This window comes from Saccopteryx bilineata, chromosome 4 (assembly GCF_036850765.1).
Source record: "Saccopteryx bilineata isolate mSacBil1 chromosome 4, mSacBil1_pri_phased_curated, whole genome shotgun sequence".
In the NCBI taxonomy this organism is placed as follows: domain Eukaryota; kingdom Metazoa; phylum Chordata; class Mammalia; order Chiroptera; family Emballonuridae; genus Saccopteryx; species Saccopteryx bilineata.
Genome location: NC_089493.1, coordinates 178,430,491 through 178,457,193, shown reverse-complemented (window position 1 = coordinate 178,457,193; position 26,703 = coordinate 178,430,491). Strand labels below are relative to the sequence as shown.

The 26,703-nt window shown below is 53.0% G+C and overlaps 1 protein-coding gene across 1 annotated transcript in view; it reads right to left on the bottom strand.

The window, feature by feature from the left end:
* The window catches only part of GALNT10 (polypeptide N-acetylgalactosaminyltransferase 10), a 201,006-nt gene that overhangs the window by 6,649 nt on the left and 167,654 nt on the right, over positions 1-26,703 (bottom strand). Inside the window, exons 6-9 of the mRNA XM_066273080.1 lie at positions 23,674-23,857; positions 19,356-19,473; positions 6,260-6,367; positions 1,164-1,385 (exon numbers count right to left, since the gene is read on the bottom strand). Coding sequence (XP_066129177.1) covers positions 1,164-1,385; positions 6,260-6,367; positions 19,356-19,473; positions 23,674-23,857 — 632 coding nt within the window. The remainder of the gene's footprint in view (positions 1-1,163; positions 1,386-6,259; positions 6,368-19,355; positions 19,474-23,673; positions 23,858-26,703) is intronic.

Sequence of the window (26,703 nt, the reverse complement as noted above, 5' to 3'; positions counted from 1 at the left end):
GCTGAGCAGGTGGTAAAGGAGGACTCCCGGCCCCACTCAGAGAATTTGACCCTTCTCCCCAGCCCCTATGACCATGTACCAGGAGGGAGCGGGTCCTCTGAGTGTAGGCACCCAGGAGCGAGGAGCCTCTGATTGACAGGCTTGTCCCCCTGCTAAGACTGTCCGCCTCCTCCAGCAGGACTGGCTTCAAGGGCATGTGACATGAGCACTTGCCCAGGCTCCCTCCCTCAGAAGGGCCTGTGCTGGATTAAAGCTCTGCTGTCTCTGTGTTAAAAACTTTAACAATTTATCTTTGAACTTGTAAGTGAAATCTGATGGGACAATTAGCAGGCCTGTGAGCAGAGGAAGTAAACGCTCTACCAGCACCCACGTTCCTTTCTGCGGCGCTTGCTACAGCGTCTGCGGTGCCCAGAGCTTTGGGTCCCACAGGCGGGGGAGCTCAGCAAGGCTCACAGCAAGCATGCGCAGTCTGTCTAGGACTAGGTGGGGGTGCTGGCAGGTCCAAGCGGCCATGCTCTCCTTTCCAACCAGAACTGGCTTTGGCTGAACGGCATTCTAAAACACAGGATGAACCCAGGAGCTCGATCTCACCCGTTCTTCCCGGCGTTACTTCCCTGCAATAGCCCGTCATGTAAGCAGCAGATTACAGCCCAGGAGGAAAGGGAAGTACAGGGTCACTGTTCCTTTTCCTTCGGCTTTTCCTTGCTCACCAGTAAGCCCAAGGTAGACCGTGTTTATCCGTCAGTGAAATAAAACCAGATTGCTTCATTTTGTGTAGTGTTTCCACTGCTTTGGTAAAGGAGTGCACATGCGTGCACAAGGTGTGAAATACAAACAGTGAAATGTCACCGAGCCTACCCACGAGTTAAATGCGCTTCTATGAGCATTTAAAACCAGCAGTGATACTATAAAGGCGAGTGGTCAAATTGATGCTAATCAAAGTTTTATTTTTTTCTACTTAGGTCATTGAATAGACCCCCCCCTACAACCCTCCCCTCAAAGTGCCCCCCACCCTCAACAAGGCTGTAAGAGACCGGGAAAGAGGAGAAAAAGTTTTATAATTTATACCTTCACCGACACTTTTTCCTGTCTTGAGACTCGGGTCCGCAGTGCGCTCTGCACTGAGCTCCAATACTGCAGCTGGCCCCCGCCTCCAGACTCACCTCCCCCCACGCTGCGGCCGGGGGCTCCACGGGCGGGTAGAACTTGGGCAGGTCCCAGGCGATCTGGGTCATAAACCACTTGAAACTCTTGCAGTTGAGGGAGCTGCGGAGCTTCTTCTGGGCGGCGACATCACCGGCAGAGAGGTGGCGGTACTCGGGCCGGCGCTGGTAGATGTGCTCCGCGTACTCGTCCATCCACACTTCCGCCACTCGCTTCAGGTTCTGGAGGGCGACATGGAAGGTACAAGGCTCGGGCTCTCCGCGGGGCCGGGCCTGGGCGCGAGGTGCCATGGGCTCTGGAGGTTGAGATCAGCCTTTCTCACCTGCCGTTGCATCAGTGACCCTAGCCGCAGCATGTTTTTAAGCCTCTATGTGTCTATTACTTATGTGTTATAAGGACTCCACAACTTATGGTTGAATAACAGGCTGCTGTTTTGCCTACCCATCTGCCATCCCCCCTTTTTCTAGTGACAGCTTCCCTCTGGTTTTCCTTTGGGGACCCACCCGGGCCTCAGGCTATCCCACGTGGCCCAGGACTCAGCCCTGAGAACGCGTCTGCAGACAGCCCCTGGCACGGATTGGTCAGCAGCGAGCACGTGGTCTAAGTTAAGCCAATTAGAACCAACAGACTTTTACTGGCTCCGGACTTTTTGCGGGAACTTGGGGGAAGAATTGCTGTGCCTCTGCTCAGATCGCTGGGTAAGCTCTGATGGGTAACATGCCAGCCGGTGTAGCCGGGCTATGTGGAAAGCCTGTCCAAGGCCGAAATCCACCCCCAACGAAGGGGAGCTGAGGGCTGGAGGGAGGAACACACCCCTTTTGGTACCGGACGCCATCCTGGACCACCTCAGCCACCTCGGGACTTGCCATTTACAGGAGCCAAGAAATTCCCTTTCTGCTTAAGCTGATTCAAGTGGGGTTTCTGTCATTCTCAACTAAGAGTGCTCATCAAGTTGCACGGTAAAAACAAATCATAACTCGCACTCAAAGGTAGAATTCCATCAGCAGCTAGAATTTTAAATACTTTTCTGAGTTGGTATAGTTGCTGCTACTTTTATTATGAAGCACAGGGATAATTAATGGGAAAATGACAGCCACATTATTGGCGTGTAGAGGCGGCAGGTGAGGAAATACCCTGTTTGTGAGCAGACTTGGAGACAGAGGAAAAGTGAATTCTGCACTGTAGACATCGCTTGCCGAGAACCTGCCACCTGACTTTGGATGACGCAGCTTCAGGGTTCAGGGGCAGTTCCCTGCTTCGAAACATCTCCCTCTAACCCCTGGCTGTTGCCAGAATTCCCCCCACCCCCAACACACACATTTAAATCTCCAGGCTTTATCTTTATCATCATAAAAATTTTTCTCCTACTGCATCCAAATGTTCCTATGAAGGGTAAAAGGGAGTCAGCACTTAGGCTGTGATCAGTCATTCACACCTCAGTGTAAATGACCACTCTAGAGGCAGAGGTAAGGGGGGAGGGGTTGGCAAATGTTTTCTGTAAAGGGCCAGATAGTAAATATTTTAGGCTTTGCAGACCATATGATCTCAACTCTGCTGATGGTGCTGGAAAGCAGCGCTATGTAAATGAATGCGTGTGGCTTCATTCCAATAAAACTTTATGGTCATTAAAATTTCATTTTCATGTGTCACAAAATAATCTTTTTTGGCCCCTCACTCACAACTATTTAAAAATGTAAAAACCAGGCCCTGGCTGGGTTGCTCTGTGGGTTAGGGTGTTGTCCTGATACGCCAAGGTTGGGGGTTTGATCCCTAGTCGGGGCACATATAGGAATCAACCAATGAATGCATAAACGAGTGGAACAACAAATTGATGTTTTTCTCCTCCCTAAAATCAACCAATAAAAAAAATAAAATAAAAAATGTAAAAATAATTCTTAGCTCACAGGCCACACAAAAACAGTTTGGTGACTCCTGATTGAGGAGGACAGAAGCTAGCAGGAGAGAGACACTGGGACCGAAGACAGAATTCACCGGCTCCTCAATTGTATTGGTTCTGAGTTCGGACTAGGAAACTAAGGCATTTCCTTGCCACAGCCTCCTTCTTCCTGGGTGCTCCTAACAGGGATGGTGCTCTGCCCAGAAGTCCCCTGAGCGGCAAGGGCTGGGTTTAATTAAAAAGCTGAAGGCCCGAAGAGCCCGAACTCTTCTTTTCTCAGGCCGCCCCTCCCCGGGGCCTTTGGCTCACTGTCTAACTCGCTCAAGCCACAGGTAAGAGCAGCCCATCTGACCAAGGAAAGGTGCCAAAACTCACCAGTGTTATTCTCAAAGGATAAAAACCCATAATATTTTAACTTTAGTTGATATTTAAACTACTGGTTTAATGAATATGGCATTTTCCAGACATGACTTTATAAACTATTTCTCCCAGATTGTGCAGTTTTGTAAGTTGCCCGTCTGGACCAAAGTAAAGGCCTTCACGTCCGTTTCTCTTACATCTGCCCATGCTAGGACCATGAAAAGGACCACCCTGGGATTTTAGTGGCTGTGCAGTCGGTCCTCTTATCCTTCCTCCCAACACCTCCCTACTTATGGGTCCCAGTCCTGCTCTTCTTGTGCCTGGATTTCAGAGGTTTGCCTGATTCTTGGAGTACGTCTCCAGTTTTGTTTTGCTAAGTTTGAGTGAGCTTCTATGCTGCCTTCCCTACGACCCTTTCCCAGAGGCAGAGAGATATGGACTTCAGCCAGTTCAGTGAGCCAGCTAAGACAGGCTGCTCGTTCTGGAAGCAAGTGAGCTGGCGGAGCGTGCCCCCTCCACCCCACACTGCCACTCTCTGCAGTCTGGCCGCTTGCCCTTTGGGAGTTGGCACAACTGTACAGACACTTTGTTTATCGGGCCCTCTGGGGGCTTCGGGAGTACCTCTCCTCAAATCTATCCAAATGACGTTCTCAGAGATAATGCTCTAAAAGGAACCGGTTGTTAAAACACAGAGCGGACATTTAAAATCTTATTGACTACTAAATGAGGGTAGACACTAAGACCGACGTCAGGGGAGCTTATATCAGGCAGCTCGGTAGTCCTGCAAAGTTACACGGGGCACCGCTCATACTGTTAACTGGTTTAACCGCACAGGAGACTGGTACCGCACGGACAGAAAGGAAGTTAAAATGTATCAACACAGAATTCAGAGAAGGCATTGAAATAAACTTCCCACACTCTTCCTAATGTAGGTGCTGACATAAATACTGGTCCCAACATTAGTACTCACTATTTAAAGGGACAAATGCTCTGTCCCTGGCATCTAGTCAGCTTTAAGTGGGTTAGAATTCTGGCTCTCAGTACTTAATGTCTGTTTTTTACTTTCCTTATCTCTAAAATGGGGATTAAAAACAAGTGAGAATTATGTGAAGTAAGTATGTACGATGCTTTGTGGGATGCCTAGCTCACAGAAGTGTTTATGTGTTACTACAGTTAGCTGTTACCCACGGAATACACCTATGGTACCATAAACGGGAGGTGGTAGTGCTTCGTTACCAGGCAGACTCATAAATGACAGCTCTGGATAGGGAAAGGACGCTTTGTCAAAGGTGTCTCCACAGTCCCACCATACCAAACAGCGGGAAGAGCTGGTCTTGGCTTACTGAGCGACTTCATGCTGTTTTCCTGCCTGACACCTTCTCTGACATTGCAAATAATATTTCAGATGAATCGTGATTTCTGCCTCTCCTGTTGGATCTAGAACCCGCCCCCGCGTTGGATGGAGCTGTCCAAAGCGCAGGTGGCTAGTGTGGCTGTTGTTGCAATCTTCAACCACTAGAGGGCACTGCCGGCTCTTTTTTTCTAGCAACGCCAGCCCCATAGCCCCGTAACAAGCTGCCTCCCGGAGACATCCTCATCCTCAGATGAAGCCCAGCTCCTCAGGCAGGGAGACCCACTGCCTCTAGAATATGTCTTCTTGTGAATCGCAGGACAGGGGCTCTTCCAGGACCCAGGGGCTACAACCCTGTATGTCATCGATTGTCACGTGGTAAGGGAAGCAGAGGCAGAGGCCTGGGCAGAGGAGGCTGATGCCACACAGGCTTACAGAGCGGGAGCTGTCGCGCTGGTGGAGGATGGGGCGGGGTGTCCCCATGAGCAAAGCTGTGCTGGTGACCTTCCAGCTTCCCCCAAACCTCCCTGCCACCCTCTTTCCCCTCTGGGGACACTTCCTTCTCTTTGGTTTTCTTTTGTGGTTCCTCTGATTTTTTTTTTTTTTTGGATACTTAATATTTTAAATTTATTATTGAAGTTTAGTGATAAAAATGGTAAAAAAAAAAAGTTCAGTGAAATATCATTCATATAATACCCCCCAATAAAACAAAACAAAACAAAACAAAATAAACAAAAACAAATAAACAAACATCTGCTAACAGATTTCCATCTGTAGCCAGTGGCCAATTTAATTCCAGCAATGATTAATGCCAACCATTTGGAGGCATAAAATAGTTTGACAGCGAATTTTTGGCAATAAAAGTGGGGAGGGGGTGGAGAGAGCCGAGCGACGCTGACATTTATTAACGGCGCCTGTGCCAGGAACTGTAAGAACCCTGTCTCGGGCTTTCCCAAACACGCCGCTCGGCCTGCATTAATATTTATCTAACGCGTTTCGTTAAGTCAGCCTCGGTCGAATTCTGCGTCTGCGTTCGCTTCATCCTAAGACAGGATGTCTGTCAGAGCACAGGTTTGCTGCCCGGATACATGCTGATTTCTAACCCACATTAATGTAAACGCATGTAAATAAAAATGTTCCCATGTCTACCATCTCAAATCATCTTGTCCGTCACACTTCGGGAAACTGCATTCTCCTCAACTCTCCTGCCAATGCTAAGCGCTGGGAAAGACTAGCTTCCCTTAAGCAAAGGCAGAAACACAAGCTCAGAGGAGTTAAGCAACCCTCCCCAGGCCACACAGATAGGAAGAGGGTAAACAGGGCTTTAAGTTAAGTTCTTTTACACTGGATTTCACCTGCAGAGTGGTGGGGAGCACACCTAGGGATCGTTTGGCCTGCGGTTCTGGGTGCCTCCGAGTGTCTCTGGCTCTGCTAATTGGGCCCAGGCCACCCCTGCTCCCCAACCCTCAGGGGAGCCACCAGCTTACCCGAGCCAGGCTGACGCCAGCGGGGACTTTGTAGGGCACATACTTCCTGTAGATATGGCCCACCCTGGAGCAGGGGATGTCCTCCATGCGGCCCCCACACATCCACACCTGCAGGGTGAGAAGGGAGAGAGAAGATGATATTTCGGCCTCCAATTCATCGTCCCCTCCTCAGTACAGTCATCGAAAGCATCCGTGTGGACAGTTACTAAAGCCCCATTCACTGAACTAGGGACGAGGAAAGCACAGTAACAGCAGGAAAGGGTAGGGGACTGCATCGGGTGCTTACTCATCACCAGACAGTATGCTGCAAGCATCACATGCACAACTGCATTTAAGCCTCGTCAGAACACCTGTAATGTGTTATAGAGCTCCATTTTTACAGATGAAGAAACTGAGGCCCAGAGAAGCTTAGACACTTGTGTAAGGTCACAGGGTAAGGGGTGGAGCCAGAATCCACACTCAGCTTTAGCTGATGCCAGCGTCTGAGCTCTAAACAACTGTGCATGCTGCGTTGAGAAGTCTACAGTGGCAGGGGGAGCTCAGCGGGAGAGACTCAGTGATCGAACCTCTTCTGGGTCATCCTGAGCAGTGGCAGCAGGCCCCTGCCCTGACTTCTCTGCAGTCTGGCTTGCTAAGCCATGCAGCTGGGGATGGCTGCAGTGAGGGACCAGATGCTTCTCCTTCCATATTCGGTATCACCAAGAGCTCCTGAGTTTGACTGCATACTGGTCTAACAGCAATCTGAGAATTCTTAATAAGTACAATAACGTTGACTCACATCCACCAAGGGCTCTGGGTTAAACAGACCCTCCTCAGCAGTCCTGAGTTCAAATCCCACCTCAGCCACTTAACAGCTTTGTGACTTTGATATGAGTACTAACTCCCCTGAGGCTCAGTTTCCTCATCTGTAGAGATGGGGAAAATGGGGTACCGCTCAATGGGGTACCGGGGAGTTGTTTAATGTCTTTGGCCTGGGGGTGAGAAATTGCATGTGAAGTGCTTAGCACAAGACACAGCAGTGTGTCACACGCCACGATGGTCCATCCGTACATCTGACCAATATTTATGGAGTATCAGCTGCATGCCAAACACTGCTGGGCACACACAGCATTGAGTAAGTCAGCCGGGACTCCTGCTCTTGCGGGGGGGGGGGGCAGGGGGAGGGTGGTACAGCCTTGAAGGTGGCCCTCCCAGTGATTGCAGCCTCCTGGTGTTTGCATCCTATGTAGTTCCCTCCCAAACGGGTCACATGGGGACTGATCCGGGTAACCAATAGGATAGTGCAGAAGGGATAAGGCTTCCGCCTTGCTTCCTCATCACTTGCTTTGGGTCCAGGTGGTGGGGAGTTGAGCCCTCCTGCTAACAGTGCTAACTTGCCAGCCACATGAACGCGCCACCTTAGAAGCTGATCCTCCAGCCCCAGTCAAACCTTCGGATGACTGCAGCCCTGGCCGACATGCTGACTACAACTTCAAGAGAGATGCAGGCAGAACGATCCTGCTAAGACATTCCTAAAGCCCTGGACCGCACAAACTTGCAGGTAATGACTGTTTATTACTGTTTTAAGATGCTATGTTCTGGGGGTAATTTTTTCCTGTGGCAGTAGGTAACTAAGCCAGGGAGACAGTTTCATACGGTGACCTGTGCTATAAGAAAACCAAAGTGAGGTCACTGGGTAGACTCACTGTATGGATGTATGGGTTGTTATATCACCTGCCCCTATCAGGGAAAGCCTCATCTAGCAGGGAATAGTTGAGGCAAGACTTAAGGCAAAAGTTAACATAAAGATCTGAGGTGTGTGAGAACAGGTGGAGAGAAGAGCAAATGCAAAGGCCCTGGGGTAGGGCCAGGCTTGGCATAATTGCTGAACAAAGCCAGCCAGAGGCATGGAGCAGAGAGAGAAGTGAGTGGAGGGGAGGGCAGAGAGGTGGGTGGGGACAATCATAAAGGTCTTTAAGGGCAGAATAGGGAGTTTTCGCTGAAAGTCTTCAGTGAGGGAGATGACATAATCCAATTTCTATTTCACAAAGATGAGTGCCTGTGGAGTGCTGAATGGCCAGCAGGGGCAGGCTTGGGGGAGGGCAGGCCTGGGAAACTCCTGCAGATATGAATGAGGCAGTCATGGCTTCCTTTGGTTTGCGGTTCATGGTTTCAGTGACGGTTAGTGGAGGCTGTGGTGACGGTGGGACACAGATGGTTTCGGGACATAATTAATCTCGTTAGCACATGTCCTCATGTGTGGAATGAGGAGCGGGAGTGGGGATGCGTACACTAACCGATTCTGCGCAAAAGAGCCCTTTTCAGCTTGAACCGCTTAAGGGGGTACCGGGGAGTTGTTTAATGTCTTGATTAATTCAGGGGCCCAAATCAAGACATCGGCCTCACGTACCTGAGGGTACTCGGTCTCCCTTGACCTCCTGCGGGCCACTCTCTCCATCCCACCCCAGATGTATCCTGTCTCTGGCTTTCTCAAGGGGATATGCATGTTTGGGGCTGCAATTAGCGGAAGTGCTGCCTGGAGAAATGCAATTATATTCTGATCTTGGGGGAGAAAAAAAAATCGAGTAAGTCAATAGAACAGAACATTGGTCTTGAGATAATGGGCTCCTGATGGTAGATTAATGTCAAGGCCAAGCCAAGAAGTTTATTTTCAAAGCAGGAGATATTGATCAGGCGCCAGGATCCCATAACAGTAACTCTTCTTTTATACAAAGTGATTGCGCAGGACGCTGCTGGGCTGCCCCTGCCTTTTGGGAGGCGGGTCGCTGAGCAGGTGGGGGACACCTTACCCGGCTCTATTTTTGAGTGTCTCCTGGGCAGCGGGATAGGCTGGCATCCAGCTCTCCCAACTCCGTATTAAACTCACATTAGCTAACGAGGCTGTGTCTCCAGCTCTGCCTGGCAAGGAACCTTCCTTAATGCAGACAGACGATCAATTTCCAAATCCTTTTCTTTGCTGTGACCTCGGGTTTCTTTGGCCCTGACCACACTGGCCATCAGCCTGAAGGTTCCTGAGGGACCAGGGTGACCTTGACCGGCTGAGAGGGATGTCTGGAGCCCAGAGGAGTCCTGGCTTTGGACAGCGGGTTCACTCCACGGCTTCCCTGCCCTGGACACAATTCACTGATGGCTGAATCAGGATGGGAACTGCCTTGAGCGAGACAGACACACCTGTTCAGCTGAAGCTGTGCCAACCCGACTCCTCTGGGAGCACCGCGCAGCTTGAGAAGGGCCCAGGGCGAGGCGTACCCAACCCTTCAGAACTCCCTCTGCCACCCAGAATGCATCGTCCACAGCCGTCAGCACCCCCACGGTGTTCACTGCTGGCGCGGCAGGACCCCACGTCTGGGGGGCTCCTCCCAGGGACATGATAAAAGCCGGAGGCAGAGAATAGTGCTGTGACTCGCCCTGGGCCGGGGAGCTGGTCACAGCCGGTCCTGGGCCCAGGCCCCCAGGTTCTGCTCAGGGCCCAGACCCCTGTGGTTCTGCTCAGGGCCCAGGCCCCCGTGGTTCTGCTCATGGCCCAGGCCCTCATGGTTCTGCTCAGGGCCCAGGCCCCCATGGTTCTGCTCAGGGCCCAGGCCCCCATGGTTCTGCTCAGGGCCCAGGCCCCCGTGGTTCTGCTCAGGGCCCAGGCCCCCATGGTTCTGCTCAGGGCCCAGGCCCCCAGTACCCGTGGACCTTTAGGGCTGCCCCCACTTCCTGCACAGCTGAGGCAGCAGCCACTCCAGACCCACAGAAACCACGGCTCGGGGATGGTGAGTACCCGCCACACTCCAGCCCCGCGCCGCCTCACGCAGCCGTGGGACCTCGTGCCCGGGGCTGCTCTCTCCTTCTCTGGCATCTGCCCTTTGACCCCGTGCCACAGTTTTTGTCCTAGTGCCCTGTTTCCCAAACAGAGAAACTGAGGCTCAAAGAGAGAAAGTAATTTTTCTAACTGAGCTGGTGGAAGAACCTGCAACTGACCAGGAGAGGGCCAGGGCCAGGAATGGGGGCACACTCATGGGGCACCATTGGGGGCCAGGTGCCCAAGGGCGTACTCTGCCCCAGGTAACACACGGGCACAAGAGTCCAGCCGGTGGCAGAGAAGGGCAGTCGCAGTGCTGGGCGCAGCCAAATCGTGTTTGGCTGGCCCCCATCGTATCTGGACGGACACAAACCCAGGCCACCGAGATGGCACTGTGTAGCCCCTCTCTGCTGGGAGCGTTCTGCCTCTCCCCACCCGGCCCCGCCCGCTCAGGGACTTGCTGTTTCACCATAAGGAGCTTCCACACACACAGCCTGTCGGCTCGGGGCTTGGTACCACCCTCCCCCGGGAACAGTCTCCTCCTTGGAATCACTATGCCACTAGACAAGTACAAATCTAATTGTAGAAGCTTGCTCCCCATTCATTTTCATGGCTGCTTTGATTTATTTTATTAGCAAACTTCTTTTGTGTGATGACAGGCTTCATTACAGCGTCTATAAAAGACAATTACTTGCTCTTATCTCCCAGACTGAGGAGGGAAGAGACCGGCGGTGATGTGCATCAGGAGGACACCACGGAGCGGGAGAGGGACGGAGGAGGGCCGGCCCCGGGGAGGAAGGCACGCGCGGGCAGGGGCTGGGGAGAACCCTCTCCCTGTCCACACATCGGTGGCCTGGAGGCCGACCAGGAACGGGACGGCCATCCCGCTGGGGAGAAGGTGGCAACCCGCCCCGTGAAGACTGGCATCTTGGTTGAGGACCCCGATGGAGTTCAAACCCGATTCAGTTGCACTCTGGGGACATGGATGATAACAATCACCACCGATGGGTCCGCATGACCTGCGTGCTTGGGAGGAACATGGGCCGCCGCTAGGAGCTCAGTTCTGGAGTCAGACAGAACTGAAGCCTCACCCAAGCTCCTGCACAGGCTCTGTGGGCTGAAGCCCGTTTCCTCAGCTGCAGAGCAGGCGGGATTGCTGTGCCTGCCTCCTGGGGTTGCAATGAGGCTGGAAGGGGGTCCCTCTGGAGCACAGTGAGCTGGGAGCGGTCTGCTACCTGGGCACGTGCCAGCTGCCATCACTGGTGGTGGGCACTATACATGTGCCACGCAGCTCCCCTCAGAAAAGAAGGAATGGCATTAGAGTCATGTCTTCCAGAAGTTCAGAGTAGTTTGAATAGAAGAGTTGGTTCTGAACAACACGATCCTGTTTCGGGGTCCTAATGGCAGGAAGGACCCCACTCACGCTAGTTTTGGCTTTTTTTTTTTTATTTTTTTATTTTTCTGAAGCTGGAAATGGGGAGAGACAGTCAGACAGACTCCCGCATGCGCCCGACCGGGATCCACCCGGCACGCCCACCAGGGGCCACGCTCTGCCCACCAGGGGGCGATGCTCTGCCCCTCCGGGCCGTCACTCTGCCGCGACCAGAGCCACTCTAGCACCTGGGGCAGAGGCCAAGGAGCCATCCCCAGCGCCCGGGCCATCTTTGCTCCAATGGAGCCTTGGCTGCGGGAGGGGAAGAGAGAGACAGAGAGGAAGGGGGGGGGTGGAGAAGCAAATGGGCGCTTCTCCTATTGTGCCCTGGCCGGGAATCGAACCTGGGTCCCCCGCACGCCAGGCCGACGCTCTACCGCTGAGCCAACCGGCCAGGGCCTTGGCTGTTTTTAATGGTTACTTGGACGCAGTTGGTGAAACGAGTAGGAAACCACAATTTTACTATATTTAAAAATCATTTGAACCTACTAAATTAATAGATTACTTTATATAATGTGGTTTTAAGCACATGTGTAGTATCTAAATTAATAAATTAAATATTTGACTAGTTTAACAATATCCTTAGATGTTTGGTCAACTTGACCAAAAAATGGCAGTAGGTGTTTGCCTTACATTAGATTTTTTTTGTTTGGTCTTTAATAAATGAATTCAGTCAAGTTGCAGGATCCTTTAGGTTTTGAGCAGGCTCATAACCACCCACGGAGGGAGTTACTGTCACACCACTTGTCACATGTGAGGAAACCGAGGCCCAGCGAGGGGAAGTCCTTCCCCAGGACCCTGAGCTCACGAGCAGCAGAGCCCGCAAGGATTCGGGCTGGGTGCCCAGAAGGAGGCAGACCTGGGGCCTCCAAGATGGCACCTTCCTGGTTTAATCTTCCTAAAGCCTGGTCCTGACCTGATCATGGCTTCCACAGCAACCCCTGTCAGTGCCTGTACTGCCTGCAAAACAAAGGGGTCACCCTTGGCTCAAAATCAAGGTCCTCTGCCATGTGTTCAGGTCACCACTGACCCTCTACAGGCCCCCGGCCTCCACGTGTGGCTGTTGCCGAGAACCAGCTGCAGTCACTCACTTTTCTGCCCTGATGGACACACGCTTATCTTAGCATAAACAATGAGCCCATCCATCCGTCCATCCATCCACTCACACAGGGCCTAGTCATCGGTCAGCTTTGCTCTAAAACCCTGCTGGAAGCAACGGAATAGAGGCTGGCTGCCAAGAGTGTGGACCTGATGACTCCACATGGTATCAGGACTCCTCCATGACACAGAGCCCTGAATGCTGGGTGACGGTGTAGGGACCCGCTGGCCAAGCTGCTGACCAACCTCCCCATGTTCTCTGTCCTTCCACAGTTGCTGATGCTGCCAATCTGGGGGCCACATTCTGACAACCAGTGCACACCCCTCTCGACATCACGGCGCCTCCCGGTTCACACTGTGCCTCTAGACATCCCCGTGAGTTTGGGGTTAGTAGTGCCCTTGTCGACAGGTGATGAAGGTTCAGCGAAAGGGCAGGTGAGCTGTCCAAGGTCTCATGGAGGGTTCGTTCCAGGGCTGGGCTGGTGCCAGGGTCTCTGGCCTCCGCGTGGCCAGCCTCCAAGCCCTTTCCGCCCTGGCCTTCCTACAGCCCGGTCACATCAGCCACACCACCACCGTTAACGGCTACCACCGAGTGGTCATTTCTTATGTGCCAAGCACTGAGCTAAGGTCGTGGCCCAGCTGGACTAAGATGCTCACACCGACACTGTGAAGTAAGGGATATTCCATGCCCCTTTTACAGACGAAGAGGTCATGTCCAGAGAGGTCGGTCACTCTGGCACGGTCACCCAGCGCCTAGGGGATGACACCTGCACCAACGCCCAGGTGATGGGATCAGGAAGCCCACGCCCTCCACCCTGTGCTGCTCTCGCTCCCACGAGGGCTCTGAAAGAGCAGCCGCCGCTCACTAAGCACCTCCTTTTTGCTGCCAAATAAATCTTTTATCCTGTTTAGTTTTTACAACAAACCCCTGAAGTTATTATTGTCATTTCTGGTGATGAAAGATGGAGGCAGAAGGGACAGGTGTGTGCTAATTAGGGAGTGACAGTGGCAGGGTGGCCCTCGGGCCTTGGTGTCAGCTTCCCAGAGGAGCTGGTGGGAGACCGGCTCCCGCAGAGACACTTGCGGAATCTCAAACGGCTTGCTGAACGCCTTCCCTGTCCCCGGCACATGGCTCTCGGAGAGGCTGGGCCCCCGTGGCCTGGAGGAGGACGCTGCATGAGGCATCCTCAGATAACCCGGCGCGGGCAGGCGCACCGACTCCCGGCAGCGACAGTGCAGCTGCTCCGAGTCCCGGGCGCTGGCAGAGGGGTGAACGGGAGGGAAGGCCTGGCTAAGCAGGTGCCTGGACGGTGGCCCCAGGCTGCCTTCTGCCCCTCGGGCTGGCCTTCGGAAACCATTCCTCCCTCGTGGGCGGCCACTCACCCCCGCTTGGGGCTGGTCCTGACTTCCGAGCCCTACCTGTGACTGACCTCTCTCTACCGGCTGGGCCTGCCTTTCCTCCGCCCCTCCGCAGGGGAGCACGGGGCTTACCTGAGTCAGGACGTCTGGGATTTAGCTCTGGCCCTGTTCCCTTCTCGCTAAGGGACCCTGGCCTAGTCACCGACCCGCTCAGGGCCTCAGGTCTCAATGTCACCCGTGACCAAATGCGGGCTGCATCCTACCTTCTTTCACACACCCGATTCTCACTCCATCTTCCTGAGGGTGCTGTGAGTTTTATGGAAAAAAAAGAAAAGAGAGTTTCTGTTTTTTTAAATCTACCCAGTTTGGGACAGGTCTGGCTTTTGCTAAGGGTCTCTGTGTCAGACAGTTCAAACCCCACTCCCTCTGGGGCCTCAGATGTGACGAGTTTTCCTCTCAGATGGAACACGGCTCCTCCCGGTCCTCCCAGGTTTTCCATCACCACCTGGCTCTCGCGAGCCTGCCCAAGGGACCCTCAGACCACCTCCGACCACTTCCATCCCTTCGAGGGCGCCGGCCACGCTGCCGCCTCCCAGAGCCGACCCTGCAGGGGCTCACTCAGGGGAACCCCTTCTCCGTAGGCCTGCCCTGTGGGAATCTTAGCTCTGAACTTGCAAATGGCCCAAAGTGTTGAGATAAACAAGCAGAGAGAATGGGCCGAGAGCTGAGAAACCAACATTTCTTCCTTCTTCTTAGTTAAAATAAAATTTTTATTTTATCTTTTTTATTACAGAGTTGATAAGAACTTATGATGAGTGCATCCAATGTAACAGAGACCGATATGCCGCACATCACAGCTTAGCCTTGCCTGTCTTGACCACGCCCAGAACGCTGGCATGGGCCTGCAGCTGGGCAGAGCCACCAGCAGTGATTACACTCTCACGGCCATGGGCTCGGCTCTCGGGGAGCTGTGGCTCTCTGCTGCCCAGCGTCACGGGAGAATATTGTACAGCATATCACCAGCCCGAGGAAAGATCCCATTTCAAAGAAGTACGGTTTCTAGTACATGCTTACTGCGTTCACACCATCTTAAAGTAAAAGTCAAACCGTCTAAGTCCCCATCTGTATAACATTCCATTGTTGGGTTGTGCTCTACCTTATTCATCCCCCAGGGATGTACATTTGGGCCATTTTCAATCTTCCCCCATTGTAAGTAGCACTTCAATAAATAGCTTGTACCTAAATCTCTGTTCATTGATGCTCTGCATCTTAAACACCTGGGCATGGAATTTTAGGTCAAAGAATGTGCTTGCTGTGAAATGTAACAGATTTTGCCAATTGGGCATTAACAAAAGAGATATCCACGTGCATCACCCCAAAGCCCACATCTTTCTTACGCCAGCTCAGCCATGTGGTCCTGGGGATCCTTCCTCTCTTCCGGATCTCAGACTTGACGATAACCTACCCTGGCCTCTCGGGGACACAGTGCAGTCCCCTTTCTGTCCCCTGCCGCTGCCACCTGTACTCCAAACTACCCTCACGCCTGTATAAGTCAAAGGCTCTCCCTGCAGCATCTTACTTCATTCTGTCTCGTGGGGGAGGGAGGAAACAGATCAGCACCATCTGGGATGTGATGGCAGTAACCTGCCTTCTCACCGAGTGCCGTTCCCAACACACTACCATTCCCCGAAGATGGAGACTGGGAAGGGCAGGGTGAAGGAAGTTTTATCAGGCAGGAATTGATGCCACTAACAGTGATTTAAGACACCTATTATGGCCTGACCAGGCGGTGGCGCAGTGGATGGAGCATCGAACTGGGATGTGGAAGGACCCGGGTTCGAGACCCTGAGGTCGCCAGCTTGAGTGCGGGCTCATCTGGTTTGAGCGAGGCTCACCAGCTTGAACCCAAGGTTGCTGGTTCCAGCAAGGGTTTACTCAGCCTGCTGAAGGCCCGTGGTCAGGGCACATGTGAGAGGGCAATCAATGAACAACTACGGTGTTGCAACGCGCAATGAAAAACTAATGATTGATGCTTCTCATCTCTCTGTTCCTGTCTGTCTATCCCTCTCTCTGACTCACTCTCTGTCTCTGTAATAAAAAAAAAAAAAAAAAAAAAAAAAGACACCTATTATGGGCGAGACACTGGGGTAGAGAGACGGGACAGGACCCACCCCCTGCCTCTAGGGAGCTCAGAGTCCATTGGGGAAGACAGCCAACCCCTGGGTCATGTCAACACGAGGTATTTGAAGCCATGCTGGAAGTGATGTTGGGGTGGCCCCTAACCAGCATGGGAGCTTGGGGAAGGCTGAGGAGGTCACCTGCATGAGCTGAGCCCTGAAGGATGAGTGTGGGCTGACCAGCCTACAGAAGGGCATTTCAGGTGTGAACGGTGTGGGCTTCCAAAGGTGGCCTGTGGTGTGTGAGCGGCTGTCGGCTGGGGGAGCTGGACATGGACGGTCCGCCTTGCTCCATGTCGACCCCCCTTCTGGATGCAGTGGCCAGACTCTCCTTGGGAGCCAGCCCATCTTCCTCGTTCCAGGATGGACATGTGGACTGCAGCTGACCAACGAGGACGTTGCTCAGGGACAGGCAAGGGACCCGCAGGCCACTGAGACACAACCTGGGGACTTGTACAGGAACACTGGGGGGCAGAAACTCTCTTTCCAATGGGCTGCTGGAGTCCCCACAGGGAGGAGGCCTGCCTGAGCAGGACACCAACCCACATGGAGGCAGAGCCAAGGCACCGAGGAAGACAGAGACTGAGTGAGATGAGTCAGTCCCGGGTCCACCAGACCAGGGGGGTCTACCCTGGAATTTCAGTTGTGTGGGCCAGTCAGTTCTGGGTTTTTTGCTTCAGTCAGGTTGAGTAGAATTTTGGTCACCTGTGACCAAGAGTCCAGACTAGCGCAACGGGGTAAGAGGACGGGGGAGGGCGGAGAGATGAGCAGGGGTCAGCGCACGGAGTTGGGTGTCGGCCAGACCAGGAGTGAGAGATTTATCCCACCACCGCAATGGGGAAGATGCTCACTGCCAAGCAGGGCTTGGATAGTGTGGCCGTGTCTTCTGGAAAGAAACCGCTGCGGGCTGAGAGAGAGAGCGAGCTAGGGAAAAGACGGGTCAATGATTCTCCTAGAAACTTAAGAGCCTTTAGGGCATCTTTACTGGGGTGTCCCCATCAGGATAGACGGCCCAGCCTGGAATCACAGATGAAGAATTCATCCATCGGTGCTGATGGCATGTATCAATTTATCTTAATTCCTGAAAATGCGCCCCGCCTTTCAGCCCGGTTGGTCTCTTTCCTCCGTTATCAGGAGGAAAAGGGACCTCAGCGGAGATGAATCAGAGGGAACTGGACTCTTGGTCAATGCCCTGCTCTGGCTGAAGCAGAAGCCCTGGCATTTCAGTGTCGCATCACCAGCAAAGGAGGGGGCTCCCTGTCCCCTCGGCGCTGTGGCAGGCTGCCCACAGGGCCTCACAGACGAGGCGCTGGCAGAGGGGCCGTTATGCACCCGGGACTCCTGCTCTCAAAGCCGGGAGAGGACGTGGAGAGGGGGAAGTCTCTCTTCCCCGATCGGCAGCTTCCTCACCCCTCACACCGTCTGCTTTCCCCTCGAGAGTGAAGGATGTAATTGGATCAAATGGAGACAGGAGCCAGCCTCACCCCCCCCCCCCCCCTCAGCTGAGAGACTTCTGAAAATGGCTTCATTACCGAGTCTTTTGTAAATAAACTGGGTGGAGAAAAATGCCATTTGTAGTGCTATAATTGCCTGATGAGCATCATTAGATGGGGCTTTAAAAAATACACAGACTAAAATCATTTTGGGTTTAGGAATACCTTTGTGCAAACCTTTCTCCATTCACTATTCTACACAACGTGAGTTTCTGAACGGAGCCTTCTTGACCGAGGGGGCTGGTTCTGGCTAGTGTCGCACTTGCTGTGAGTAATCAACTAACAAATATTTACTAAGTGTCTTCTCTATGTCAGACAGTCCTTCCAGTACTTGGGATATAGTGGTAAGTGAAACACACAAAGATCTTTACCCTAATGAAGTTTACATTCTGGTGAGAACTCGAAACACAGATGTGCCCATTTCTGGGAACAAACTTGGCAGCAAACTTCATACGTCAGTTTGTTTAATTGATGATCACGGAACTGTGAAGTTAAAACTCCCCCGATTCCTTGAGTGTGATTTCATTGCATGCATATGGATGTGCCATTTGGAAAACTAGATTGCACAAGCTAGGGGATACTAAGTAAATGACATAGATGCCATCACTCACCAAACCTGTACCCATGGCAGACATCACTAATCCATCACCAATGTTTTTCTGGGAAGTTTGGATGCAGCCCCAGAATACGTATGAACATCTAACTGGGGCAGCCCCTACCAATGGATCAGGATTAGCTGGGAGAGGAAACCAATTTGCTTTTTTTTTTACTTAGACTGCTATTAAGTCGCTTCACTGGAGGCTGCAGAATATTCCAGGAAATTAAGAAAAACACCAGAAGGAGGTGAAAACTGAGAAGAGAAGGTGAGCGATTGCAGCCAACCTCTCATGCTAGTTTTCCTCTCCAGTACACATGCTTCTCCCATGTCCCTGCAGGCGCCTATAAAACATGGCAGGTCCACGCGCGGGCTTCGCAGCCAGGCCAACCCAGGTTCAGGTACTGGTTCTGTTACTTCCAACTGTGTGGGGCCTTGGTTGGACCCCCACTTGCCTCCCTGTGCAGTGGGTATAAAAATGACACCACCTGCTGGGTTCGGTGTGAGGATTAAATATACCAGCCAGCATGTGGGAAGGGCTTGGCATAGGGTCCCGCTGGCTGTGACCAGGCTGAAATCCAGGCATGACACACCAGTGTGAACATGCAGTCCCCAGCAACCATGTGAGGACTAAAGTATCATTAGGCCCATTTTATGGAAGTAGAAACTGGGACTCAGTAAGGTGGGGAGGCCTTGCCCAAAATAACACAACTGGTAGGAAGCGGCACAGCTCAGCTCTGCCTCAGGCAATCTGGCCACAGCCCTGAAGTCGTATCCGCTGTGCGTGACACTGTCCTTTGTACTAAAAGTTAGTGCCTGACTCAGAGCTGTGCAATCACAGGACTCGGCCCAGTAATGGCGCGGCTGGCCGTCCCTCGGGAGCTGGGGATGTGACACACCAGAGGTGCCTGCTGACCACAGAGCAGGCCCTGGCTGACCACAGAGGCGCAGATGGCAGACCCTTCCCTCAGAGGGACCTGTTCTTCTCCTGAGATCAACCCGAGTCCCACAAATAGAGAGAATGTAACCTTGTCACTTTAGAGGCCCTGAGGCCGCCAGTCTTTCCAGGCTCAGACAGAAGAGGCAGGCAGCCTGCAGGGACAGAGGCACAGGGGGCAGTGCCAAGGAGAAGGGGCTTCTGGAGCGCTGGCTCACCTTGAACGAGATTTCATACTGCTCCCCGCCCCAGATCTCCAGGCCTGGGTCGTAGCCGCCCAGCTCCCAGAACCACTTCCGGTCCACGGCGAAGAGTCCGCCGGCCATCACGGGAGACCTGTCAAGGAAGAGGAGTGTGGTGTGAAGATGTGGAACTGAGGGCCACGTGTCCCGAGTGCACTGTTACTGCTGTCCCCCCGAGACGGTGCCCCTTGCTGCTCCGTGAACACAGCCCACAGGCCTAGCAGGGAATCCAAGGCCCTTTCTACACTTCAGATTCACAAATGCTACATTTTAGCCAAGTGGACCCATGGCTCCTCTTCACATGGTTAACACCAAAGGACACTTGTGAAATGAAATGACAGTGCTTTCTCCCCGTGGGCCTTGTGGCTGCATCGTATGTATCTGTACACATCCCTCCAGCCCTCCCACTAGCTGAATGGTCCGATCAGGTCTTCCCAAGCTTGTCCAGGCTGTGGAATGTCTAAGAGATGAAACAGTCCTGGGCCTCACCCCTGACCCACAGAACAGTCCCTGGGAATGGAGCCCAGGAACCTGTGTTGTCAGACATGCCCCATGAGGATTCTTAGTTCAGCACAGACATTTGTCCTGCTGAGAGTTTACAGAAGCCACGGTCTGTGCTCTCTCAGTTAGACTGGGCTGCGGTGAGCTCCACTCATCCATTCTCCCCTTACTTTACTCGCGAGCGCCAGCCGGGTGGCAGACTGTGGAGGGAAGTCAGAGCTGGACGGGAACTCCCGGGGATGCCAGGAGGGGGGGCGGGGGGCGGCTACCTCAGGACGGGAGGACCCAGAGGACAGGTGGGCTGGAATGAGGGCCTCTGGGAGGTGCAGGCAACACTGTAGGAGCATGAAAGTGGGGAGTGCCCAACTTCAGGTTTTGGGGGTGAGGAGGGAGGTGGGGGCAAGAGTCAGGAAGGATGTGCAGAGGGGTGGCACTCGCAGTGGGAACCTGGGGAGGGGCAGGCACCCAGGAGAAAACAACAGGAGGGAAGGCACAGAGAAGACAAATTTTGGGGTGCCAAGAAGGCAACATGGCATCGTGGCAAGCCCACGGGGGACCCCTGCTGCGACCTGCTCCAGTCTCCACCGTGCCTCCCTCAGCGCCAGCATCTGGGCTGGGCTCCCGGCGTTTGCTGTGTGAGAATCTCCCAGAGGAGCCATGTCCTGGTCCGGCTCCAGTGGGAAAACTCCAAACCTTCACACCAAAAAAACACCCCAGCAGCGACCTCCACGTCCCCTGCTGGCCTTGGGAACTGCAAGTTCATGGCCAGTGGACTGCTTTAGAGAGAACTGAGTTAACCCACGTGCACTGCAAGCCTCCTGCAGCAGATGAGCCTGACAGCGCAGGAGGGGACTCCTTAAAAGGGGTTCCCTTGACTATTTACTGAGGGCTGGAATATGGCAGGTGCTGTACTGAACCGACTCATTAAGAAAATGACTCTACTCCTCAGGTAGACCTCTTGAGATAGGCTCCATCATTACTGTCCCACTCTACGCAGGTAGAAACCAGGGTACAGACAGGTAACTTGCTCAGGGCTCCACAGCAGCTAAGCAGGATTTCAATCTCTAATCTATGCCACACCCCTCTCAGCCACCGTACACTGCCTCCTGTTAGGAAGGGACAGTCGGGATGCAGGTGACCAGTATAAAGGACAGAGGATCAGAAATGGGGAAACCTCACTGAACCGCAGCTCTCCTGAGCCTGCGGTGTGCCCTGAGATGAAGGACTTCCCCACTGAACTGTGCTGCCCAGTCCGGCAGCCCCTGGCCACACGTGGCCACCGAGCACCTGAAACGTGGCCAGTCTGGATGGAGCTGTGCTGGGTTTCTAAGACCTAGTGTAGCGAGAGAACAGGAAAGATCTCATTCGTAATTTCAAAGGTGAAATATATTACTCAAAATGAACGTTACCTGCTTCTCTTTACCTTCTTCACGGGGCTACCAGGACATTTAAAAGCACCTATGTGGCTTGCATGACATTTCTACTGGACAGCGGCAATTTAACTGCTCTGATTCTGCCTCCTGTCTATACAATGAATCCACAGCAACACCTCCTACCTTAGCTTGCTAGTATTTTTATTTATTTATTTAATTTTTTTATAAAGATTTTATTTATTCAGAGGGGAGAGAGAGAGAGAGAGAGAGAAGGGGGGAGGAGCAGAAAGCATCAACTCCTATATGTGCCTTGACCAGGCAAGCCCAGGGTTTTGAACCGGCAACCTCAGCGTTTCCAGGTTGACACTTTATCCACTGCGCCACCACAGGTCAGGCACTAGTATTATTTCTCTAAGTATCCAGGACTATAAGAAAATAATGTGTAGGCCCTGGCCGGTTGGCTCAGTGGTAGAGCGTCGGCCTGGCGTGCAGAAGTCCCGGGTTTGATTCCTGGCCAGGGCACACAGGAGAAGCGCCCATCTGCTTCTCCACCCCTCCCCCTCTCCTTCCTCTCTGTCTCTCTCTTCCCCTCCCACAGCCAAGGCTCCATTGGAGCAAAGATAGCCCGGGCGCTGGGGATGGCTCCTTGGCCTCTGCCCCAGGCACTAAAGTGGCTCTGGTCGCAACAGAGCGACGCCCAGGAGGGGCAGAGCATCGCCCCCTGGTGGGCAGAGCGTCGCCCCTGGTGGGCATGCCCGGTGGATCCCGGTCGGGCGCATGTGGGAGTCTGTCTGACTGTCTCTCCCCGTTTCCAGCTTTAGAAAAATACAAAAATAATAATAATAATAATAATATGTCAAGGGTATCACCTCTCCGTTGTCTTCGGAAGGTTGCGGGGTTGGGGGTTTCTGGCTGGGGCTGGAAACAGACTGCACCGAGAGCATTTCTGACCCCACGCTTCCTGAGAAATCAAACCCAAGACCCTGCACACGAAAACTGGCCTGGGGGGCAGCCAGGGGTGAGGGCCAAGGAGCTGCCTTATTAGGAGCCACCTCAGAACAGGTAGGCTATTGGCCTTAAGGTGTTTTGGATGCTTGAGGTTTTGACTCCAGCAGGAGGCCTCTCCTCTAGCCAGGCCTATTTTCTGCCATGCTCAGCAATAATAATAACCGCAGTTCTGAGTGTCTGGTGTGTGCCGCTCCCTTTACTGACATTATCTCCAGCTCTTACAAAGCCCTATTCCAGCCGCCTTTGCAGAAGGAGGAATCTGAAATTCAGAAACGCTATGCACTCTGCTCAAGGGCACACAGGCAGGAAGTGGATGGGCTGCGATTCAAACTGGGGTCTGCCCCCAAAGCCCAATCATCATGATACCATGCTGTGCCTACAGATTGCTCGTTCCACTGGCACCGTGGGGAGGTGTGCAGACGATGACCAGGACTCCTCTTGCGGCCTCTGCCCTGGGGTTTGTCCCAGTGCAACACAGAAGAGAGACCTCAGTAAGGAATCAGAGCGCACAAAGGAGAGAGAGTCCCCAGGAAGCACTGAGCTGGGGACTCTGGACCTGGGCCACACCCCAGTATCACCCGGGAGCTTCAGAAAACAGTAATGACCAGAGCTCACCCCCAGACTCTGGTGTCACTGGTTTGAGGGTGACCTGGGTGGGTTTTTGTTTTGTTTCTTAATAAACTCTGCATGTGCTGCCACTGGGCACCCAGGGTTGAGAGTCACTGCTCCGGGGCCGGGTCAACCCCTTCAATAATCAGGTGACGAGACTGGGGCCCCTGGGGACCGGAAGGTGCCCTTTCCTCGCCCTGCAATGAGGAAGTGAAGGCGCCGGGACCCAGCCTTACGTAACTTTCCCATCTCAGGGCCTATAAATCAGCTCGTGGCAAAGGGTCAAACCATTAAAGGGGTTCTGTTGACCTTGAAAACTCCCTTTTCTGGAGCAGCCTCTACTATGTATCATCTTGGGCAAGTGTTGTTTCCTCTCTGGGTTGAACAGGAAGGGCTCTGACAGCAGTGTCTGACCATGTGGCACATACAGGAAGGAGGTCAGGAGAAGTACCAACGTCTGACCTGCTGGAGAGGCCCAGGGCTCTCCAGACTGGCACGTAGAAAGCATTCAGTGATGGTGGCGATGAGGATGATGAGGAGGAGGATTACAAGTAGGTGCCAGGCTTGAGGGAGAGAGCATGACCAGCTCTGCTCAGCCCCGGCTGGTGGGCGTGGAAACCGCGCTGGGTGGTCCACGAGCTGAGGCTCTGTGACAAGCTGGGATGGGCAGTGCTTCTGATTGGGGACATCTGCCCTGGCACCTCTCCACTGGACTTTTGAGGGAGGCAGCAACCCTGAGTAGTGGGTGTCGCAGGGGGTCAGTAGGTCAGGCACTGGGACCAGCCTGGGTCACTTGTACTTACTCAAATGGATCACTGGGGTCAGCCTTCTGCAGCTCTGGAGGGATTGGGATCCGCTTGTAGTACATCTCCCAGTCAAAGGCGCCCCGCATGGCGTCCCCGGCCTGGGTCTCATACCGGAAGTCGTCGTGGTCAATCACATCAATCATCGGGCACACGATGGTCTTGCGGTTCCGAGCGATGCGGTCTGAAGAAGCCAAGAGATGCCCATTAGGGGAGGCAGGCTGGGGGGCAGCTAAGTGCACAACCCTATTCTGTAGTTTATTGGCATTTAAAATGTGTTCCCTGGGTGATTTCTCTGAACACCTGAGTTTGAGAATCCTGGAGAGGAAGGGAGGGTACAGGCCTTAAGCAAGATGAACCAGAGGTCTCATCTCAGTCCTGATGCCTAAGATAGGGGCCCTGGGTTGGCTACATAACTAACCTCTCCAAGCCCCAGAGCTCTCCCCTGGGGGTGCCAGTGAGCTGCTGGGGCACATGATCTGCCACGAGGGGCCAGTGGGCTGTACTGGGGTGCCTGGTGGCTTTGGGTCACAAGTCAAGTTTAAGTCTTGGAATGGGGAGCCTGGCAGGGTCAGAGCAGGTTGGCAGCTGCCACCTGGGCTGTGTTTTACTGCTCCCCTGCCCCGGGCCCACTGAATCAGAACCTCGGGGGGTGGATGGAGACGGATCAGCCTGTGACAGGCTCCGTGGGCATTCTCAATGAAGCAGAAGAAACTTCTTCAGGGACAGAGTTAGACAAGGGCCTCCCTTCCTAATCATCCACAGCCTTTCGGGGGATCTCACTTCCAGGGGGGATCTGGGCTCAGGATGGTGCTCTGCTGGGTGCTGGCTGATTCTGAGAGGGATGAGGTCAAGAGGTTGCATCAGAACGGCAGCATTCAGCTCTGTGCTCACTCGGGGACAGAGAGCCCAGGTTCGAATCCTGTTTTTGTCACCTACTAGCAGTATAACCTTGGAAAAGGCCATCTGATACCTCTGAGTCTCAGTTTCCTTGCTGAAAAAATGGAGGAAGACAGCACCTGTCTCATGGGGTCTCTGAAGACTGAAGGGGCACGAGGGGGCCCAGACGCTCAGCACGAGCCCAGCACTCGCGACATTCTGTGACTGGGCTTGCTGAAAGCTCAGAGGCGGGCTCCGGAAGGCTGAGCATTTCCCTCATCCTCTCTGCCCCTCGGTTTTCTCACTTGCAGTATGTGTGTAATAACGCCTGGCCTGCCTGTTCTACCACGTAACCATCAAACTCAAATGGCGATGTGCCCTAAAAAGCTAGGAAACTAGCAGAGAGCCATGATGATGATGATGATGATGATGATGATGATGATGATGATAATGATGATGGAGGAAATGATCAACAGTGGTTTTCTTTTGGTGGGGCTGAATTCTTCTCACTCAGAAATGCTTGCTTTCCAAAGGAGGTAGAGTGAGCCGTGCACAGAGGTGTTAATGGTTTCGCAGACAAAAGCCATAACGTGCTGTCTGCTCATCATATTAGTAGGGCAGACTTTTATGTCCACACCACCGGCTCACATTTCTATAGCAAAAAGAAAAAGAGGGGAAATGCTTCTTCCATGTATGCCTGCAGATTATGAAAATCACCCTCATATATTTCCATAGAAACAGAGTTAAGGGCTCGACGACCAGCATGGCTTCCTGCCCCACCAGTCCATTCTCTTTACGAGCCACTGAGTGGCCCAACAAATGGGCAGTTCCTTCAGAACCGTAAACTCGGCAATTTATGGCAAGGCCTTTTTATTTTTTTGTTTGCTTTCAGGAATGAGAGGCAGATGCAGACCACTTGGCTTGATTAAATAAACAGTTTACGCCCAAATCGGGGCTATATCCTTTCCCTAACCTGTGGGTTCTCAGACGCGCACGATCTAACACCGAAGCTCCATGCTGATCTGTGTTGGAATGTAACTTGCTGGGTTGTCCCATGGAACTGTGTGGATTCTGCTTTCTGTCCTCACCTCTGAATGGTGGCCTCACCAGGGCTCCTCAAAGGGTGGTCCCTGGACCAGCAGCAGGGGCAGCACCCAGGAGCTGGTTAGACACGCAGCTTCTCAGGCCTCTGCTGTGCCTCTTGAATCAGAAACTCTGGGGTGGGGCCCAGCACTCTGCGTATCAACAAGTCTTCTGGGTGATTCTGATGCACGTTCAAGTTCTCTGTGCCCTACATCAGTCCTCTGTGCTCCCTAAGCATGCTGTTAAGGAGAGCATGCCCATCCACTTCTGAGGGGTTCACTCTTCTCTCTGGATTGATCAGTCTTCCCCAGTCTGCCTCCATCACCACCCCTTGCCTGACTCCCAGGCTCAATGGGACATTTCCTTTCCAGTGTCCAACTGTCAGCACCAGCTCACTGCCTTTATCAAAGCCAAACTCCTCAGGGCTCAGGCCTGGTTCTCCAAGCAGCTATGAGACACCAGCATCCAATCTTCAGTCCTCAGGGCGATGGTGGATGACACCTGGATCATGTTGGCCTCCATCAACAGTCCTTCCCTGAGAGCTGTCAGAAACTCCCCATAGGGGAAATGAATTTAGGGAGGCAATGTGCACTCATGAAAGATAGACTTTGGAGCCGGACAGATGGTAACTTTGACACTTATGGCCCAAGGAAATAAGTGAGTCATTCAACATCTCTGAGCTTCAGCTTCTTCTACTATGAAACAAGGGATCCTTTCAACCTGGCATAGTTTTGAGAGACTCAGAGATACTGCTTGCAACCTTCCTGGCTCACAGTAGCAGTGCAGTGAATGGTAAATTGATATGATGATGCCCCCTTGCCCCCATAGTTTGGCTCTTAATGGTAGACAGGCTTGGCTTGCTTTCTAAGAAAACCTGAAGTAATCTGGGAGAGCAATCATGTCACTAGAAACTAATGTGCTGTATGACTTTGGGGAAGCCACTTCCCTCTCTATGAGTCGCAGTTTCCTTCTCTGGAGAATGAAGGGACAGGACTGAATGGGGTTTCAAGGCCTCTGAACATTCCCGAACCTCTGAGCCCCTCGAGACCCCTGGCACTGTGCTGGGTG